The sequence below is a fragment of the Cyprinus carpio genome, chromosome B12, assembly GCF_018340385.1.
Source record: "Cyprinus carpio isolate SPL01 chromosome B12, ASM1834038v1, whole genome shotgun sequence".
In the NCBI taxonomy this organism is placed as follows: domain Eukaryota; kingdom Metazoa; phylum Chordata; class Actinopteri; order Cypriniformes; family Cyprinidae; genus Cyprinus; species Cyprinus carpio.
The window spans coordinates 18,320,388-18,341,641 of NC_056608.1; the positions used below are offsets into that span (position 1 = coordinate 18,320,388).

At 36.0% G+C, this 21,254-nt stretch overlaps 1 protein-coding gene across 1 annotated transcript; it reads left to right on the plus strand.

Moving 5' to 3' along the window:
* Positions 1-212: 212 nt before the first annotated feature.
* On the plus strand, positions 213-20,264 carry slc9a3r1a (SLC9A3 regulator 1a). The gene is made up of 6 exons (XM_019070584.2): positions 213-872; positions 10,244-10,414; positions 13,244-13,397; positions 14,264-14,307; positions 18,541-18,657; positions 18,734-20,264. The coding sequence occupies exons 1-6, from the start codon at positions 417-419 to the stop codon at positions 18,887-18,889; spliced, it is 1,098 nt and encodes a 365-aa protein (XP_018926129.1). The 5' UTR covers positions 213-416; the 3' UTR covers positions 18,890-20,264.
* Positions 20,265-21,254: the final 990 nt, after the last annotated feature.

A 21,254-nucleotide genomic window follows, 5' to 3' on the forward strand; every position in this document is an offset into this window, starting at 1 on the left:
AACATCAACACAGCTATTCTAGAAAGCTATAATAGGATGTCTAGAGACAACACAACATCCCTTTTAAAAAGAGTCCGAACCTGTCGATTATTGTGTTTTACAGAGAAAGAAGAATCAACAGGATCCAAAGACTGCAACCCATAGCCCATATGAAACTGCCAGAGAACTCGCGTGACGTTCTTTTGATTGACAAGTGAAAGTTCCAATCAGTGACAGTAACAGACGGAGGCGGGTCCGTGAGGCGCTGACTGTCTACAGTTCAAAGAAAACTACGATTTGACTTACGGTGTTGCAACACAGTGAAGACGCTGAGTGGGCGGCGCGGACTTTTCTCTTCACATAACTACTTTTCGTTGTTGCCTCCAACTTTCAGTTTAACCGGACTGCTGCTTTTGTGTAAGTCTTAAAGTTTCAAAATGTCCAGCGACTTCAGGGCAAAGCTGTGCGTCTTAGAAAAAGGGGACAACGGCTATGGTTTTCATCTCCACGGCGAAAAGAACAAGCCAGGTCAGTTCATCCGGCATGTGGAAGACGACTCTCCTGCCGCCGAGGCGGGTCTGAAGGCCGGGGACAAACTGGCGTTCGTGAACGGGGAGAATGTGGAGGACGAGAAGCATCAACAGGTGGTGTCCCGCATACGAGGCATCACGGGCAAACTAGAGCTCATCGTGGTGGACGCAGAGACCGCAAATCTGATGCAGAAGCACAACTTGAAGTGCAAGAAAGAGTATGTGACTGATGGGATACCGATACCGAGCAGTGCTGAATCGGACCATGAAGAGGAGATGAAGAACGGGACACCAAGGGAGTCCACCCCCGTCCCGGAGACAAATGGGGACATACGCATGGACAGACTGAGCGTGAGCTCCAAGGTGAGTTCAACAGCTTTTATGAGCAAATTTCAATCACTTAAAAAGTTATTTTGGATTTTAAGCTGCAAACAAATTGAGTCTTCTCCACGTGCGTTAAGTTTTAAACAGGTGTCGTCGGTACAGTATACTTCACAATATTCATAGTACATGTGTAGTCCTGTATGTAGGTTAATGTCAAATAAAGATGTTCGAGATCATTAAAAATTACATATCTCTTTTATAAACCTAGTTTAAAATACGTTTTATAAATTATTTGTAGCCTATGTATGCATTCATGTATGTTTCATACATTTTTGAAAACAAAATGTTTGTAGGCCTGAATCTTTTCCACATATATTCCGATTTAGTTATACTCAAAATGTCAAGTGGTGTAACCATTTAACTGAAACACTTTAATTGGGCTTTATATACACTTTTAATCATTAATCATTAATCATTTTCAAGAGTTTCGTCCTTTTTATTAGACTTTTTTATCTCTGGCTGGAAAGTTTGACTTTAAGCCCCACAAAATCTATCAAAGTGACTTCTAATTCAAAAATTAAAAACATGCTCATTATAGAAGAGGTGTATTCAAGTCATGTTTGTATGAATTGCATTTTCTAGTGTACATTTTGAACACCTTAATAGATACTGACAAAAAAATCATTGAATATTATACTAATATTATAGCCTACTAATATTATATTACCAGCAGAGCATAAGAGGAAATGCTGTACACAGAAAAGCTCATTTTTACATTTTCCTGTTTCATTTGCACATTGATTGATGACCAGGCCTCTTGTTGTGGATATGTGCCCATAACAACACAGTGTTTGGTGGGGAAATGAACAGGTGTGGCCCTTCTGAAATGTTTGAGGACATTTACATGTTTCAAATCAGATAATCTTTGCGTTACGTCACAGGTATCACTGGTTTTACATTGCTTCCGGTCTGACCTGTCAGACATAAGGACAGTCATGTTTTCTGCCTTTTCGGGGACGATGCCTGTCATCAGATGCATTAACCAAATTCCAGTCTTGATTACTTCATAAATAATACTAATACTATGCATAGTAAATGACCAATACAGTTTTACTTATTAGACGGTATTGTTAATTGCAAGTAGATGCTATCTGATAATAGGTTTCTGATAAAAGCTCTGTCTATAAGGAAGAAGTGGACAAATTCTCCTCATAGATCAATTACACATCATATCGAGTGTCATAACTGCGCTCTTTGATCATTTGCCACTGTTCAAGTTTTAAGATTACATAACCATGTAGAGTGTATAGGTCATTTGCATGGCTTTCAAGTGATACAACATTTTTATGTAACGCAGTACAAGGTCTGCAAGTGATTTGCACCAATTGTGTAATAAGAATCTAAAAAGCTCTGTCTTCAATCCTGTGATGTTAATCTGAAGGCCTTTCAGTGGGCAGCATTCTCTTTCATGGGACAAATATTTGATCCTGTGATTAACGGGATACTACACCCAAAAGTTACGATTCTGTCACCATTTACTCAAAATTTTGTATTCTGTCACCATTTACTCACCCTTATGTCATTCTTCTTTCTTCTGTTGAATTTATGTATGTTTATATGTAAAATTTGTATTCTTGAAAGTAATGACAGATTCCTTTAAGAGGATGTCCTATTATCCACATTCATTTCATTTTCATTCAGTCAAAGTCATTGGATTCAACATCAAAGTCATTCTATTTTCAACATTTCAATAGAGCTCTATTAGTTTGATGGTAAATAAACTGACCAGTTGTACCAAATATAGGCTACTTAATGGTTTTCTTGAGTTGTAATTATTCGAGTTGAGGACAAAAGCCAGCAGACTAAGCTGACCCCAATAAAGTTTCAATCCCTTGCCTTGGAGATCCTTGAGCATTGAAGGGGGTTTATTGTGGAAAGTTACTCTTTGTTTGGGTGCAGAAGCCTGATTAGAGAGAAAGAAGCCCACAGAGTAGGATTGAGATCTTTTATCCTATGTAAAAGATTCTGATGTGCCATCAGGCTCAGAGAAGTTACAGAAGATCAAACCTAATAAATCAAACAACTCTATTACATGAATGGTTGATCATATAATATGGATTATTTAGAGACATTTGGGACTGAAACATACACCCCGAATAGTGTAGTGTCAGAAAATCTAGTTACAAGTTACTATAGAAGGCAAATCAGTTTCTGAAAGTGCCAGCACAGCAAAAACAAATGTCAAGTGTGCAGTTTTGATGCTAGTTATTCTTTTACATAATGACATACAGGCCAGTGTTTATCAGTCCTTTTTCTGATTATGTGGCATGAGCTAGAAATAACTTTAATCATCATAACCTTTGCGGACAAGAGAAGGCCTCTGCTCAATAACAGTTATTTAGAGTCCCTGGAACAATATGGATTGTAATCACATTTCTTTCCAGCATTTATCAAAGTGTTTTTGAAGCCCTCAGTCAACCATGAATGGCCCCTCTGTTGTGTCGTTTTCCTCTCACCCTCCTGCGTCCCATCCTTCCTCTCTGTGATCATTCAGAATTGAAATGCCACTGGAGGAACATCCTTGGATCGGCTGTCAGTTAAACCCAGACTAAGCTTTGTTCTTGATGGCAGTGCCCTGCGGGATGCTGTTTACTTACTGAGATGAGTTTTCAGAGAGGATTGCACTCAGACAGCTTGCTCACATTGTGTTTGGCAGTAAATGATGGAAAAAGTGGCAGAACAGATGATTTATAAAAAATTGATCAATGTCTGAGTCTGGAATATTTTCTGACTTTGCAAACATCTGAATCATTCTCGGATAGCGGTTCTTTGGCATAATTCTTCAGGAATGCAGGTGTGTTGGGAGGAAAGAAAGGGTTTGTTCAATGTTTGTGTCTTTGGTATTTTCCTCAATATTTTGGTTTGGTTATGTTTTTTTTATTTGGAACAATGCTTGTTATGAGTTTGTTTTTAACTACTTTTTTTTATTGTCATTGGGTTTTTTTGATGTATAGGTAATTTGATTGTGTGATTTATTTGTTTTATTTATTATTTAGATTAGCCTCATTTTAAGTGGACGATGAAAAGATGGAAGTGGCCTACTTCCAAACTTCACCAATGTTAAAAATGCCATTGTTTTAAAGGTAAAGACTGGTGAAAGTGGTCGTAATCATTGTAGAGTCCTTGCTATATCATATGTATTTTAACCTTGATATTCTCCCAGCTAATTTTCTCACTTTTTTTCAATTTAGAGTTAGGGATTTTGAAGATGTATTCAAATTATTATTGAAAATTGTGATTCTAAATGTGTAATTTTCTATTTGTGCTATGGATATGAATGTTTCCTCAAATTGTACAGTTTATTGAGGAGAGGTTTCTTGTTCATTTTAAGGTATTTTTGACTGGTGGTCGATGAAATAGACAGAAAATCACACAAATGTTTACTTTTACCATAAACATAAATCACTGAGGGAACATATGCTGGAATATCATGGGATTTTATTTTATTTTTTTAACTTTGGCTGGTTAGCAACCACTTAGCAATTACCTAGAGCACCATCACAACACCCTAGCAGTGGCCTAGCGACACACCAAAAACCTACTGAATAGCTTAGCAACCGCATAGAATTACCTTGGAAACCACTTCTAACACGCTAGTATCATTGAAAGACACTTTTTATGCGCAAAGCACAAGTTTACATTTTATTCTGTAAAAGAATGTTTTAATCTTTGACAACAATACATTTTAGCAGACACAATACAACATCTTAGGCATGTGTTTGGCAGCCACACGTTCTCTAGATGTTCACCACTAAAAATTTCAAAAGTAAACTCTCAAGCTGAATGTGTAACTCTGCGAGAGAGGGAGGGATGTTCGCACATTTGAATTAACCACTTCCTTGGTTACAAGATCGCAGTTTTTCCGGCTGTGGTCTGTTGCATTTTGAAATGACACGAGCAGTTGTATCAATCCTATCAGCGCTCACCTCACTGCTCTTGTTACCTGGCTGTGTATTTTGCTGTTGGTTGGCAGTTTTCAAATCTCTATAGGTTAATTATTGGCTGTTGAGTTTTGCAAGTGCACATCTTGGATCCAAAGCCTCAGGCCTGTAAATATATTTATGGTTCCTTTGCCAGCTCTGCTCATCTTAACACTCATGCAATCAATGTTGCATCATACTATTAAAAAATGCTTCTTTATTGCGTAAGCTTGCACCAAAATGCCAGTATACCACATGATTTAGGTTTTAAAAAAAGCTTGTTTACTTGGACAACCCAGGTTATGTTTAAGGATAATTATTGTTTTCAATCATCAGTTCATGTTTCACCAACCCTACCCCAGTCCTTTAAGAGTTGAGCAAACCAAGGACAAGATTATGAGTTACTAAAGTGAGCTATAAAGTCATTAACCTTTGTATCATCGATCTGTAGTATCTTTTTAGGGCTGGTGGAGGATTCACTGAGGCCTGCTGTGAGCTGGAGGTGGGTTAGGTTAGGGCCTTTCCACACTCGGCTCATGACAAACAGGTTTACTTAATGGTATGCAACAGTTCCCAAAAATAAAAATTCCATCATTCCTTTTACTCACCCTCAAGTCGTTCCAAACCTGTATGACTTTCTTTCTTCAGTGGAACACAAAAGAAAACTGTCTCAATGCTTTTTTTCTTTAAAGTCACATGAAGTCTAGTCTGTTTTGAACCTTGCTGACCTTGTATTGTTGTAAGTTGGTGATACTTTTATGGAACGTTGCACATTTTTTTTGAAGTTGGAAGCTTCAGTTCACATTTGTAAATGGCTGAAAAAGATGAAGCAGTGCAATATTTGAAAGTTTCTCCTTTTGTGAACTTGCTTAAAATCAAGAACTCTTCTCCATTTAGCTCTCACAGTACATGGGAAGTCAATGATAGATAAGTCTAAAAGTTACTGCGACATTTTCATTTTTCCCTGTAATCATTGATTGATCTCTTTGCCAATACTCTGAAGGCCACAGGTGCCACGGGTTCATGTCGTGTCACGCAGACTCTCAGGAGGACTGATAGTAAATGAAGGTCTTTGTAAGATACTGTAGTTAAAATGAGTCTACCCCACATCTACTGTGGACAGGAGAAAATTATTCCCTCTGCTGACTTTAGCTTCCTATATTAAATAACCCAAAGGCAAAAGGAGGCCCAGAGGGAGACTATCTAGTAAAGAGTACATTTCATCAAGGAACTCTACACTTCCGAAAAGGAACTGTGTGAGTTTCATGCATAATGACAAGAGATCATAGGCTTTCATCACGTACTGTATTATGGCATGCCATAGTTTCATGCTAGTTTATTGTTAGAAACTAGTTCCGTTGTAAGCTTGAATGCTTCATGACATATAAATAATAAGGCTTATTACCTCTCATCTCATTTCAGTTTGTAAAAGCCCTTGCTACGTGTACTGCGTTTAAGCTAACTGAGACTTGTTATAGCACTTGTATATCATTGCTCTTTTGTTGATTTTGATTGCTTCCATTGTCCTCATTTGTAAGTCACTTTGGATAGAAGCGTCTGCTAAATGACTAAATGTAAATGTAAATGTAAAACTGGTCACAAAGCAGATCCTCTCAAATGAAACCCCTGCTCTTATGAGTAATCAGACACAGATCTATATTAAGCCCATATCAAGTGTCTCTTGCCAAATGCCAAATTTTTTTTTTCCCTAATCTAAACTTTATCAAATAAGAACATACATGATTAACAAGCTATTTAATAAAAACATTCCCGTGACACCTTTAAAAATATTTTACATATGAAGGCAAATTAAGAGCATTGCATTGTGATAATGTTTTTTATACATTAAGGTAGTACAACAAGTATTACAATTATGCATTTTTTTATGTTTTGAGAATATGTTTTTAATTATATAATGAGAATTATTATTGTCATAAAAAAATAATGTCACAATGCCAAAGAATTTGTAATTCTAAAAACATTCCATATGCAAATATAATTTCTTTTTACTTTTCTTGGGATTTTGGGATGAAATATGACCCAGACGTGTTCTCGACAGAGTTTGTGACATTCACCTCAATATATCTTAGATCATATATATAATATGTCTCATTTGAGTGTCCTTCTCTTCACGTGGATTTGATAAGATTTCTTTCATAAAATCCCACTGCAGTGTTCCAGGGATCTTATCAAAGCGGATGATGTCATCTTTGCATTGTGAATGTGTGGGCCCCTGCCAAACCCTTCTCAGAGATAGCAGTCCACACCCAAGCCCTTTCCCACACTCCCACAATTCTCCCCTTACTCTCACCCGACACGGCCAAACACTGATATGCCAGAGACATCAGCTCTCCTCATCCGCTGCATTCTTTTGCTTTTGCTTTTCATTGGGTGGCAATGCAGCATGATTTCCATATCACGCTATATCATCTCATCTGCTTAGTTCATACTTTCCAACACAAATTTGCTCACGAAAAGAGCGGCCTTGGGCGGAAGAGTTAGCAGAGGTTACATGGAATTGGTAATGAAGAAACAAGAAGAACCAATACAGTGATAACAGTCTATGGCTTTATCAGGCAGCTTTGTATATCTTATCACAGCAGGGGTGTATCATTTAGTACATGCTGAGTGATCTTCGGTGTCTACTTGTGAGCATAGTATCAGAGGCATTTAAAAACATTGTGGCTGTCACACGTGTTTTACGAAAGACCCACCCAGAGAGCAGATAACATGTTCATGACTGTATGTCCAGTCCTCTCAGGACATTGTGAACCTTCTGTCAAACATAGTCAGAGGTGGCTACAGCACTTTGGCAGGAAAGTTACAGTTTTGCTGGGTGAAATAAGACCTGATGTTAGTCTCTTGCCAGTTTGGTCAGTACTAATAGCCAAGAGCTTGTTTGCTAACCCATCCAGCACAAAAATACCTCAAATTGTTGTGAAGAAAGTTGAAAAGAAAGACGTTTCTGTAGTTTAAAGTGAGCAGCGCGTCACGCCGCACCACAAGCACTCAGGGTTGTTTATAGTGCTATATGCTCTGATTTTATCAAACACGCTTCATTCAAGCCCATTCCGTTCTGTAACTTCTCTCCCCCGCTAAAGACAAAAACCTCTACAAGAGCTACACATGCTGTGGTTATTTTAACAACAGCACCAGAAACACAGTGAGCAGCAAAATAGATTAATACAGTTATTTGTATCTGTCATACATATATGACTATGACTGTTCAAATAAACCATTTAATTATTTGTAGATTTGTAGGCAAGGAAATGCAAAAAGACAGACACACCGTGATTTTTTGCTCCTTAAGAATTGTTTTATAATTTAATAAATTGCAACGTTTCAACCACAAGCGGTCTTCATCAGGTCAAAACATTGAAATTAATTAAATTATTAAAAAATTATTTGCGAGAAAAAATCAAGGTGTGTCCATCTTTTTGCATTTCTTTGCATCCACAAATAATTCTCCCAATGATAACATTGTTTATTATTAAATGCACATTACAATGCTGAATGTAGATGAAAAAAACATCTTGTCACAAACCTGGTTTGTCTGAACAGTCAGACTCATATATGTATCACAGATAAACATAATCATCTATTTTGCTATTTTTAGATTTTTATAATTTTAATAAATTGCAGCGTTTCGACCACAAGCGGTCTTCATCAGGTCAAAACATTGCAATTCATTAAATTATAAAAAAATTATTTGGGAGCAAAAATAACAGTGTGCCGGTCTTTTTGCATTTCATCTAATCACCTGCTTAAGTGAATTTTGGATGAATTTACTTTTTTCAGTTATCATATTTCTTATTTTTGATGGGAAGTAAGTTTTTTTTTGAGGCATGTTTTATTCAAAGTGTATTATTATTAAATTGTTACAGTGTCTGTATGTCTGTCTGGGGTTAAGTGCTTTGATCAAGGCCACAATTGGTAATAGCTCATGGCTCTGATTACCAGGCCTTGCTTTAACCACTTTGCCACACACCGTCCACAAACTATCCCCAAACAGTGCTCTTCAGCTTTGTGTCCAGCAGGAGGGATTAAACTCTTAGCGTAACATATGGCCTCTGCTGGATAAGCCTATGCTAATCAGAGCTCAGATAGGTCTTGTCTTTGCATAGTCACCTGTTAGAAGAGTTCTTCCTTTCATTAGTGGCTACAGTCAGGCACGTTTTCTTTGGGGGACAGCAATGAGGATATCTTTGCCCTTGTCAGCTGTATCTGTGACCTGTGGTTAGCCCCGAGCTAGTGATTTCTAAAGAGTGGGTATTGTTAATCGTGTCGAGCACATTCAGTGACCCTAGTCCTAACCCCTTCACTCCGCAATACTATCCGGTTTCCCAGAAGAGCAGGCCTCCTGGGAAGTATGTAGCCTGTACACTGCAGCTTTGTACTGCTGTCTTGGTATTGCCAGTGTTGGCCTATCATGACCACCTTTGGACAAACTTCACCTGTGTGGTAAATTGTTTTGCAGTTGGTCTGTACTCTGTATCAGAGATCAAGGAACTTGTACATTCATTCAAAAAATTTAATTTGGAAAAATATTTAACGAATTTCATAGGGCCCTACATAAGCCAAAACATTGGCCTGCATCAACTATAACTATGTTACACTGGACTGTAAACCACACAAAAACTATATTATTTTAATATTATTTTATAATAAACTTGAACAAACTTTCTTCTGTATTTGTTTTCATACTTTGCCAGTTCATGTATGTTTTTTGACTCATCCACAGATCAATATGTGCATGTGAACAGCAGGTAGATGTTTGGTTTCTTATCTGTTTGTATAATTTCAGCCATATATTATAGACTGGTTTGCTAAAGAGGGAAGTACACAGATGACAGGTCAGTTTTGTTACTTCTACTTTTCAGTGCTTCGTCTCGGGATGTTGACGTACTGAGTCCTCTTTGAAATGGTATAAAGGTTATTTCTCACATTGCTTTGTAGATTTTGTATATTTCTGTAGTTTTATTTAGAAAGTTTTGCTCAGATTATTGTGGAAGGTTTCAGGAAGCAGGTGACTTGTTCAGCTATTGTTTATCGATTGGGGTGGGTGGCTTTGCTTTTTAGAAGTTCTTTCTTTTGTACATTATGTTGAATACATTTTGTAAAAAAAAAATAATAATAAGTTTGTGTGGTGTGTGGTAAAGGTTTGATTAATTTTAACTATGTAAAAAATGTAATTTTTCTTTTTTTTTGAAAATGTGCTAGAAGTGAAGGGAATTAGGATTGTTGCTTTGTACACAATTCTTAGCTGTAGTTTACATTTGAAAGGTATGTATCTTATCATGATTGACAAAAAAATTGATACGTATTTGATATCTTGAAATGTTCTCATTTATGCGTTCTGCTTTGTCTGTTTAGGATATATCAGTGTATACGCTGTTTTTGTAATTTCCTTAATTTATTGTCTCTTTATAGGAATCAAAGAACGAGCTGCGTCCACGTCTCTGTCACATGAAGAAGGGTGCCACCGGTTATGGCTTTAACCTGCACACAGAGAAGACTAAACCTGGCCAGTACATCAGGGCGGTGGATGAGGACTCCCCAGCAGAGAAATCTGGACTTCGGCCCCAAGATAAAATAGTGGAGGTATAATACACCATATATAATCAGTAATTTAAACAACTGTGTGTGTACTTCAGGAAAGGATGGTAATAAACTTTTGTCTTCAGATGTTCAGATAGTGCCTCTCTCTCTACATGTTTGTATGTATTAATATACATATCACTGTAACACAATATATATAAATATATATAATATATTTTTTTTTTTCAGTGAATTCCACATAAATACTATGTAACATATTTTGATTAATTTCTGAAATGTTGTGTACAGTTTCTGTAATTGTAATAGTATGTATTGGGTTATACATTGTATTATGTATATAGTGACATTATATCAGCCAGCAGCCATCCTTCTTTCTAGATATTGCCATTGGCATCATTCATTAAAAACACTGTTAGTTATAATCTCAATTAAAATTCTTCCACCTTATAATGTAGTTCATTACCTTAACCATAGGCTGTTTATGACTGATGTCAGAACGAGTAAAGATCAAATTTTAGAGCCTGAGTGATATTTTGCATGTTATACTTGCACAGAGTGTTAACTGTAAATGCCTCAGCAGATTGGACGGTGTTTCCAGAGTGTTAATCTCATTATTATCTATCAGTGAAGGAGTGGCCAGTGTAATTACTGTCTCTCTGGGAGTGCTGGGATTACTGAACGCCTGAGGAGAGCTCAGTCACATATCTTTATCAAATCACTGATATAAAGCCAGGCTCAATCCACTTACTATAGAGGTTTTAAGATGGTTCAAAGAAGGCCCCGTTTATGTTATTTCTATGTATAAAAAAATATATATTCAGCATTGTCCTATTTTAAACGGTGTTAATGAGGTCAATGAAATGAAGAAAGTGAGGTTAGACAAATAAATATAAATAAAAGACCAAATTCAGCATTGTCCTATTTTAAACGATGTTAATAAGGTCAATGAAACTAGTGTGAACTGAATTCCTTCCTGAAAAATTCAGCTAATGGCAACAGTGTGTTGTGTACAGAACAGATAGCAGATTAATAAGGTCAATGAAATGAAGAAAGTGAGGTTAGACAAATAAATATAACTGTTTTCCAGTCAAGTGTTATGTTGATATAGATATTATGTCAGTCATCGTCATTTTGGGAGTACCTTTAGGGGAATCACTCTTAGATTTAAATAAGGTTGTCAGTGTGTGTGTGTTTGACTTTAGTAAGTATGTAAATGTTCTGAGGGTAATGGTGAAATGGTTTTGGCTGACTTGTAACTCAATCTGTGGTCATGTGTTTTTCACAGTTTTAAATTTCATTCACAATTTTATTAATTGAAGTAATCATGCTGTTTCACTGGTTGTGTGACTGGTTGACATAGTTGTTCACCCTGAGCACAAATCCGGTCCTCTTCAGCCTGACTAAGAACATTTTTTTTATTTTAAAGCCTTGTCTCAGAATGCCACCGAACCCTTTTCTTTGAACACTGACTTCATTCAGCCGCCGTGTTTTCACACACTCAGGATCCCCGTTCTTAGTTTCACTCCCATTTCCCGCGTTTCATCTCAGATTCCAGAGTGCTGAGACATTTAAATGTCAGGCATCATGTGGAGTCACGTGGCTTTACCTGAACATGACGATAAAAACATGCTATGCCTGTTCACAAACCCAAGTGTGTTTCACACTCACTGAATGATGAATTCTCCTTTTTGCTTCCCTGTTCTGTGAGCATGGCCTCTTGTTGTGTGTGTGTGTGTGTATGTCTAATAGGGCTGTGTTTAAAAGACACATAAGGGGACTGTTGTTTGTCCGCTGTGTTTTAATTGCCTGCAGAACGGGAGAGTGGGATCGGCATTCCTAAGAGCCCACTCCTGCCCTGAATCTCCCACGCAGATTCCTTAGCCTCTGGCATTATGGGATAGACCAACAGAACCTCAGTCTTTTCCCAGGTGCCTCCTCTCTGTGAACCAGAGAAGTCATGGGATTAGACTTTCTATTGACCCATAAGTACTTCAAATGAATAGAGCGTCAGAGAAAGGAGATTTGCTTTGCTTGCTGGTATATATTATGTATAGACAAAAACTCGGTTACACATTTGTACTGCCAAAATATAAGTTTAGCTGCATTGGTATGAATAGTGCCAAATAAGTAATAATGAAGTAAAGAAAGAATAGTGAAAATAATAAATAAAATAGTAATAACTACAAGTAAAATTAGAGTTTATATTTTTATAGTTTTTAAATGTAGTTTATGGTTTAATTTAAAATTGTATTTAAATGTATTTTAATTATATTTTTACATTTAAATTGTTATATTTAAGTTCAATTTAAATGATGTTACACTGAAATTACATTACTTTAAAACAATAAATTAAATAAAAAATTAAGAATTAAAAATACAAATTAATTATTGTATGTTATTCTCCTTTGTTCAATTTGTTGTAATTTAATTTTAAATGATATAATTATATTTTTACATTTACATTGAATTATATTTAAATTATGGTACATTAAAATTAAGTTACCTTAAAGCAATAAATAAAATTTAGTAAAAAATTACTAATCAACAAATAAAAAAAAAAAGATTAAAAAAAATTAATTTTTTTTTTTTTTTTTTTAGATTTTAATGTAATTGTAATTTTTACAGTTAAATTAAATTGCATTGAAATTAAATTACTGTAATGCAATGAATTAAATTGACTAAGAAATGTCCCCCGAAGATCACTGCAGAACCACATGCTTTGAATGATCCAGGGAAACTACTGTTCATTTAAATATCCAGATATATCACAATGAATGGAAACTTTCTGCATTCCCACAACATTTCCTTATCACAATTTAACTCTCTATCTTTGCTTCCAAATGTGTGAATTCATGTCTGTTGTTTCTGCAGGTGAATGGCGTTCCTGTGCACACAATGCATCATTCAGAGGTGGTGGCAGCCATCAAAGCAGGAGGAGATGAGACCAGAATGCTGGTGGTGGATCCTGAGACAGACGCCTACTTCAGAAGCTGTGATGTCCTTCCAACTGAGAATCATCTCACAGGTACAAGCGTAACAAATTAAACAGATATAGCGTGTTTTTTCATGTGCAAAGTGGGTTTCTGTTCATCTCACCCTTGACCGTAAGTGTGGTTTTGCTGATGAAGAACAACTTTGTTCACTTTGTCAAACATTTCACTTTGTCAAACATTTCACATCATGTTACGCACACACTCTCACATAGTAACAGACTGCTGGTTAAACATCAACTCGAGGCCTGCGGTGGCACTGTCTGTACATGAGAGAATTAGCCAAAGTCAACAGCGCACTGCCAGCATGTTGTCTTGGTGATCAGGACCATGGAAACAGCATGAGAAATGGGGGAAGTCAGTCACCCCCACTCTTAATGTGCCAGACAGGCAAAAGACTCATGTTGGCGGCCCAGCCACCCCACTATGACACAAAGAAGCATTACATAATATATGTATTACTTCACTGGAGGCTTTTTCAAGGTAATAGAGCAACAGATGAAATAGTAAAAAGTAAAAAATGTTGATTTCTGAGAAAATGATTGCCAAAACTACATTGTTGGACTTTTTCCATTTCTCACTGAATGGATGTTGACAGCTGCAGCCACACACATCTTTTATTCATTATTTCAACCACAACAGCCATGTTTTCCAATTCACATTCAATTCTGTAAAGGCTTTTTGCCTGTTTCCTGTTTTTTCTTGGAAGGAACTCACTGTTTAGCCATTGTAATGTGACTCAAAACCCTTTGGCAATGGCATTTTGGTTAATAATAGTGATGGACTGTAATCATGAATCTTATAACAATTTTTTCCCAAGTTGCATTTAAACTAACTGAGACCAATATATCTGATCATAAAAATCGAATGAATTGATCTTTGTCTGTCACTGTGTTCTCAGGTCCTCTCCCAGAGCCCGTTTCCAGCCGTGATGAAGAAGATCAGGTGAGGAACATCTATGTTGCTCATTGTTCAAAAGACTAAATGTACTCAGACCGCTTATCTTCATATGTGTTGAGCAAATTAGTACTGATTCCAAATTACATGACAAAAATTGTAGTTAGTAACAATCCATTACATTACACATTTAAGGTAATGTAATCAGACTACTTTTAGCCTCTCTCATTTATCACATTGATTTAAATAGAATAATCTTGTACCACATTGATTAAAAAATACAAATAGTAAGAAAATATATTTCATTAATTGTTATGAACATCATGAAGTGCATTAAACATTATATTATGTCAAGGTTTCCCAAACTTGAGTTTATGAAGGAAGTGCAGGGGATTTAATGAAAAACTAACAATACATTAAATCATAAAAATGTTACATTAAAATCAATCAAACATTTTATTTGTCTACCTGGATGTCATGTAACCGTAACCAATATTAAAATATTTATTTACAATTTCAGGGGTACTTCAAGTAAATACATTAGGAGAAAAAGAGGACCAAAAAACAAAAATGTTTGTGATTTTAATGTGTTTGAAAGACTAAAGCCTTCCAAAGACATAGAAATACATACTGAGTGATAATTCAGATAAAAAATGAATGTGCTCAGTTGATGCAGGGATGTATACTTCTTAAAGGTATAATTAGAGGTGGGCGATATGGCAAAAATATCATATCACAATTTTTTTTAGAAATATCACGATTAACGATTTTATCACGATTCTTTGTCATGTTGGTTTTGCTATTTTGCAAGTTTTCTGAGCATTATAGCCAAAGTAATTTCCCTATTATAAAGGCAAACCTTTCAAGTTAACAAAATATAAAAAAAAGTATGGTGGATATTTAAGCCAAAGTGGGCAAAGATAAAAATCTTTGTCATTATTTTATCTTTGTTATTCAAAAAATGGGTACAAATACACATTACAAATATACAGAATATACAAATGAAACAAATAATGTTTTCTTTTAAGGTACAATAGGTGTATTTAAAAGGAGCATTCAAGAAATTGAATTAACAAATATAAAAATAAAACATTACATACTGTATATATTGATTCCTATTAAAGTAACTGTATTAAAGTTTTTCAGTCAAAAGTAGTGAGTGATATTTCTCTTTGTGTTTTGGTGTTTAAAAATTCTGCTATCTTTCTGTCAATTCGGTCAGTGTTTTATTTTTATACCATCATTTACACACTCAAAAGTTGTTTTAAACCTGGATGAGTTTCTTTCTTCTGCTGAACATAAATGCTATTTTGAAGAATGTGGAAAACCAAACCATTGCTGGTCCACAGTGACTTCCATAGTATTTTTTTTTCTAAATTCAATGTGGACCAGCAACTGTTTGGTTAGGCCTACCCATATTCTTCAAAATATCTCCTTTTGTGTTCAGCACAAGAAAGAAATTAATACAGGTTTGACAACATGTAAGTGAGTAAATAATGACAGAAAATACATTTTTGGGTGAACTATCCCTTTAGTGACAAGCGGCAGTTTAATACTGTCCCTTTAAGACCTGCGTGCATCTTGTGTGGATTCTAATATAGATTTTTATATCAAGTTTTTTATTTTCTTTTTAGTTTTATTTTAGATGTGTATATATTTAGTTTTTGTGTGTTTCTTGTGTGTTTTGACAGTATTAGTGCAAAAAATAACTTAGTTCAGAACTCACGCACTGTTTGACAGGCTTTAGTGCACGCACTTTGGGTCTACACGCTTATATAAAGCGCTCGTAAGAACAGTATGCGAATGAAACATTTAACCAGAAACTTAATAGACTTTAAAGCACATGCAAATAATTAACCTTTGTGACTGCGAATAGGTGGAGTGTAATGTGATTTTGTGACTACGAATAAGGGCAGTATCCCGTGAGAGTAACTCTACAGCTAATGTACTTTTTTTTGTGAGGGTTGGGGCAGTATTGCGTCTGATAGAATGTGTGCTGTAGTACGATTCTACAATATTTCTTCAGAAGCAGATCGTGGAGACATTTTTATCGTCCACGATCAAAAATCATCATATCGAACACCCCAGGTATACTCTCCCCTAAAATCAAAAAGATTTTGTCATTAATCACTTACCCCCTTGTCGTTCCAAACCTGTAAAAGCTTTGTTCGTCTTCGGAACACAATTTAAGATATTTTGGATAAAAACCAGGAGGCTTGTGACTGTCCCATAGACTTTCAAATAAATAACAGTGTCAAGATCCAGAAAAGTATGGAAGACATCTTCAGAATAGTCCATCTGCCATCAGTGGTTCAACTGTAACGTTACGAAGTGACGACAATACTTTTTGTATGCAAATAAATCAAAAATAATGACTTTATTCAACAATTTATCTCCTTTGTGTCTCTTCACATCACTGTAGCGGCGTTTTGGAGAATCTGAGCAGTATGCAGGAAGCTTGCGCTCTTCTGTGTCAGCCGCGCTGCACTGATGCACTGTTTTCTTTCAAATGAAAGCGTAAATAAACGTAAAAAACGTATCCTTGTGGCACAGCAGACACAGAAGAGCTTACGCTGCTTGCATACAGCTCAGATTTGCCAAAATGGCCAAACGGTAATGTGGAGAGACACAGAGGAGACAAATTGTTGAATAAAGTCATTATTTTTGTTTTATTCGTGTACAAAAAGTATTGTCGTCGTTTTATAATGTTGCGGTTGAACCACTGATGGCAGATGAACTGTTCTGATGATGTCTTTCATAGTTTTCTGGACCTTGACAGTTTTATTTACTTGGCAGTATATGGGACAGTCACAAGCCTCCCGGTTTTCTTCCAAAATATGTTAAATTGTGTTCCGAAGATGAACTAAGCTTTTACGGGTTTGGAACAACATGGGGGTAAGAGAATAATGAAAAAGTTTTCATTCTGGGGTGGAGTATCCCTTTAAACCTGAAATACAATAAAATTATGGTATTTGATTATGGAATCCATAGACAGGTAACTGTAGTATTTTAAAATGTAATTTAAGCTAATTACTAATTTTTGGAATCTGATTATGTAATCCAGATTAATCCAGATAAGATCTTACATTTCTCAAAAAGTGGGCATGTGATGTGCTATGTTTAGTTGCACATGCTAAATTTACAGAATCACATTTGATAGGCTGATAAAGTGTAGTCTGAGCGTCAGTGATGGGATTAAACAGGCAGCATTAGGACGAAGGTAAATCCGTGGAGTCTGATAACCAGACTTCAGGCCACTTTTAATGCAGCCTCCTGGTTCCTCTCCAGCAGCTCTTCTCTGTCAGTTTTTCCACTGCTAAATTAGACTAGCTGTGAGAGAATGATAACCTGGTGCAGATAATCGCCAACTTAATGGAAGCTCTCTGCATGTCCAGGTATCTGCTAGTAGATAAAACATCTTGAGGGTGTGCAGAGGAGTTTTTGCTCTTTTTCTTCACACAACACAAACATCTGTGACTTTATCAAACTCTAAAACTGGTATTGCCAGCATTTCTCAGATACTCTTTCACCCTCAGATGTTTGAATGGCTGTGATAAAGGACTCCTGGCTCTTGCTGTAGACAGCACAGAGAGTTAAGTCCTGTAAATCTTTCATTACTTCAGAGATTTGTGGATCATGTGGTTAACATCAGTTGTTTTGAAATGGCAGCTGTAAACCATAAGGGGATGTCAGTCAATTGTATTTCTATTTTCCATCATTTCAAATGAAGTTTAAATTGTAATAACTTTTCACAATATTAGTGGTGAGTATAAGAGCCTTAAATTAAAATATCATTCTAACTGAACATCTCACACTGTAATGGGATACACTTAGCCTCAAATAATGCTCTGAAGTGCAATTAGAGATCGTGTGGATTTAGCTTTGGTATTTATCAGACCTGGGACAGTCTTGTGTGTGTACATCCTGTCACATGCACTTGGCCAAGACATCAGATGTGTCTGTTGGGACAGGCCCATAGTCAGACTGTGACCTCAAAAAGCTCAAGGTCCATCTAGGGGTTTGTTTTTTGTACTGCACTTAAAGGGAAAGTTCACTCAGTTTTGTCAACATTTATTCACCCTCATGTCGTTCCAAACAAACTTTCTTCTGTGGGAGACAAAGAAGATATTTTGAAGAAGGATGCAGGTTTTCATTGGCTTGCATTGTACGGAGCATTCTTCAAAATATGTAATTTTGTGTTCAACAGAAGAAAGAAATGCAGAAATGTTTCCTTTTATGTTTTTAATTGTTTTAATATCAATGTCAATGCTTTTTTGGTAGGTGAATGGAAAAGCAACCCAGGAAGAAAAGCCTAAAGTAGCTATGAGTTTGTCGACCTCCAGCACCTCCTCCAACACCTCCTCTTCTGCAGCTCCGGCCAGCACCTCAGCACCAGAGGTTTGTGTCTGTGCACACAGTCTTGAGTAATCGAAATGAATGTAGAATGTTCGTTTTAATCATGAAACATTTGCAGGAGAAACCAAAGGTGAAGGCCTCGAGTGATGACGCAGGACTATCTCTGAACATATCGCTGCAGCAGGCCAAGGAACGCGCTCACCAGAAACGCTCCAACAAGAAAGCCCCACAGATGGACTGGAGCAAAAGAAACGAGCTCTTCAGCAACCTCTGAGCCTCCTTTGTGCCTCCTCTCTTCCTCTCACCCACTTCTTTTCATCTGTTTTTCTTTACTTCCTTTACAATTGTCTGTCTCATCATGCCTCTCTGCTACTTTGTTCTCTCTTTCGGTACACTTGCACACGATTAGAAACCCTTTCACTTGTATATTTTAAACCAGTGTTATTTTGTCTCTATGATTTCTGAATCTGTTGACTGATCAACTTTTGACTTGATTTACCTCTATTTCACTGATATAAGATGAAATATATGATTTAACATTACTGTATAATATACAGCCTAGAATATATATATATGTTTTTTAAAGAAGAAAGCTTAAATGATATCTGAAACATACCTGTATATTCTCTTACTTTGCTTACATTAATATTGATGCAGTATTGATGGGCCTTTGAGAGTGCTGTATAGTGTCTGATGAGTTTCTTCAGGACTAGTCTTAACTGTAGAGTTTTGAAGTAACTTTTAGAGCGGCAGCAGTCCTTTGATTTTTCTTTCTTCTTTTGGTATGTGTGGTTATGATCAGTTCATAACATTAAGTGTAGAAACTTTCTGCAGCCTTTTAATTTTGTAAATGTGAGCTGTTTATGGTTTGGGACCCATTAACCACTGAAATGATAGCGTTTGACTGAGTTGATACTGTTGGCTGATAAACCTTCTCATTAAAGGTTTTATTTAAAGTGCTTGTTTAGTGGATGTACTGTGCTTTTTATACAGCACATGGTAATAGCAGGAGTGAGTACTGGATGTTTAAGCATGTGTTTACTTGTAAATCTTCACAGTATTTTTCTTTTTTTTTCATAGTAAATGCTCACTTCACTCCATAAGTCTTATTTTTGGTAAATTTTTAATTAAAGTAATGAAATGTACCTGCTTTAAATAGCTGTTAAAGAACCATTTCTTTGTTCTACACCAAAACTTAAAACATTTTGAAAAATGGCCAGTCTATTATGACTATATTTATACATATTGCATGATATTTAGATGCCAGAAGAGCATTGTAATACCTTGCAGTTAAAAACGGTACTATACCTCGACAGCATTTTAATGAGTTGCATCTTTTCAAAGCATTTGGCATATTTGATCTGTACATTAGGTCTTAAAGTGACAGCAGCTTCAGCCTAATAAACCTGCTGCTCTCAATATCGCTCATGATAATCAAACAACAGAAAATGAGAAAATCACTCATTGCTCTTTACTGAATAACTTTAGTATCTTTAGTAAAATCATTGCATATTTAATTCATACAAAGGAGACTATGCTGTGTTTTATTTTATTTTTACGTTTGGTTAATTTCTGTAGTAGTTCATACATGAATGCTACTGTTAAAATAGTCTGTACCTGGAAAAAAAAATAAAGCACAGTTTATTTAATTTCTATTTTGTATTTTTCCTGTTGTTTGTAATTTGCATTTTTGTCCTTATTTTTTAAATTTTTTCAAAATGCTTAGTTTTTTAAACTATGGCTTAATTTCTCAAAACTCTACCCCGGGGTGCCCAATCCTGCTCCTGGCGATCAACTGTCCTGCAAAGTTCAGTTCCAACCCTAATCACACACACCTGAAGCAACCCAATCCTGTATTATGTTTCCCTTTAAAATTAAAGGCAGGTGTGTTTGATTAGAGTTGGAGCTGAACTTTGCAGGACAGTTGATAGCCAGGAGCAGGACTGGGCACCCCTGCTCTACACGCAAAACATGCAAACATCACACACATCTTGCAAACTCAAACACTTCTTTAACTCCTCTAAAAATGGTATTTTTTGCATAGTAACTATGCACACAAAAAAAATAAGCCACATACACAACAAACCACACACAGATGTGAAAAACCTAAAACACTACTCTTGTGTCTTTTGTTTGTTCAGAGTGTAGTGGAGTACAGGAGTTTGTCACAGCACTCACACATACTGTAAACTGCATATGCACATACACTGTACATACAGTATGTATGACATGAATTTTACAGTTATGCAACTGAAATGAATCAATACTGACTTGAGCTGTAGAATGACTTGTTAGAGCAGCTTAACAGCAGAATGTGAATTTGATTCTATTGTGAAGCTGCTGTGAAAATCTATATTGTATATATTTTATATTTCTGAAGTTGGTGTTTATTTGTATATTGTATTGTTTTTTTTTTTTTGAATTTTATTGTATGCATGTTCAGTATGTGTAAGATAGATAGATATCTAGGTATGTAGGTCATCAGTACATGAGCTCGGCATTAAAATAGCAGTTTCCCAAATTAAACACAGAGCTGTTAGTTTCGCATGATGTGTGTCATGTAGAGAACTGTGTTTAGAGTTTTGCAAAGTTTGTTTTACAATATCAAACAGATTGAAAGCATGTAATGTGCTTGTAGT

Coding starts and splice junctions, on each gene's coding strand:
- slc9a3r1a (XM_019070584.2), top strand. CDS start 417: ATGTCCAGCGACTTCAGGGCAAAGCTGTGCGTCTTAGAAAAAGGGGAC. Junction 10,415..13,243: donor CCCAAGATAAAATAGTGGAG/GTATAATACACC, acceptor TTGTTTCTGCAG/GTGAATGGCGTTCCTGTGCA. Junction 13,398..14,263: donor AACTGAGAATCATCTCACAG/GTACAAGCGTAA, acceptor CTGTGTTCTCAG/GTCCTCTCCCAGAGCCCGTT.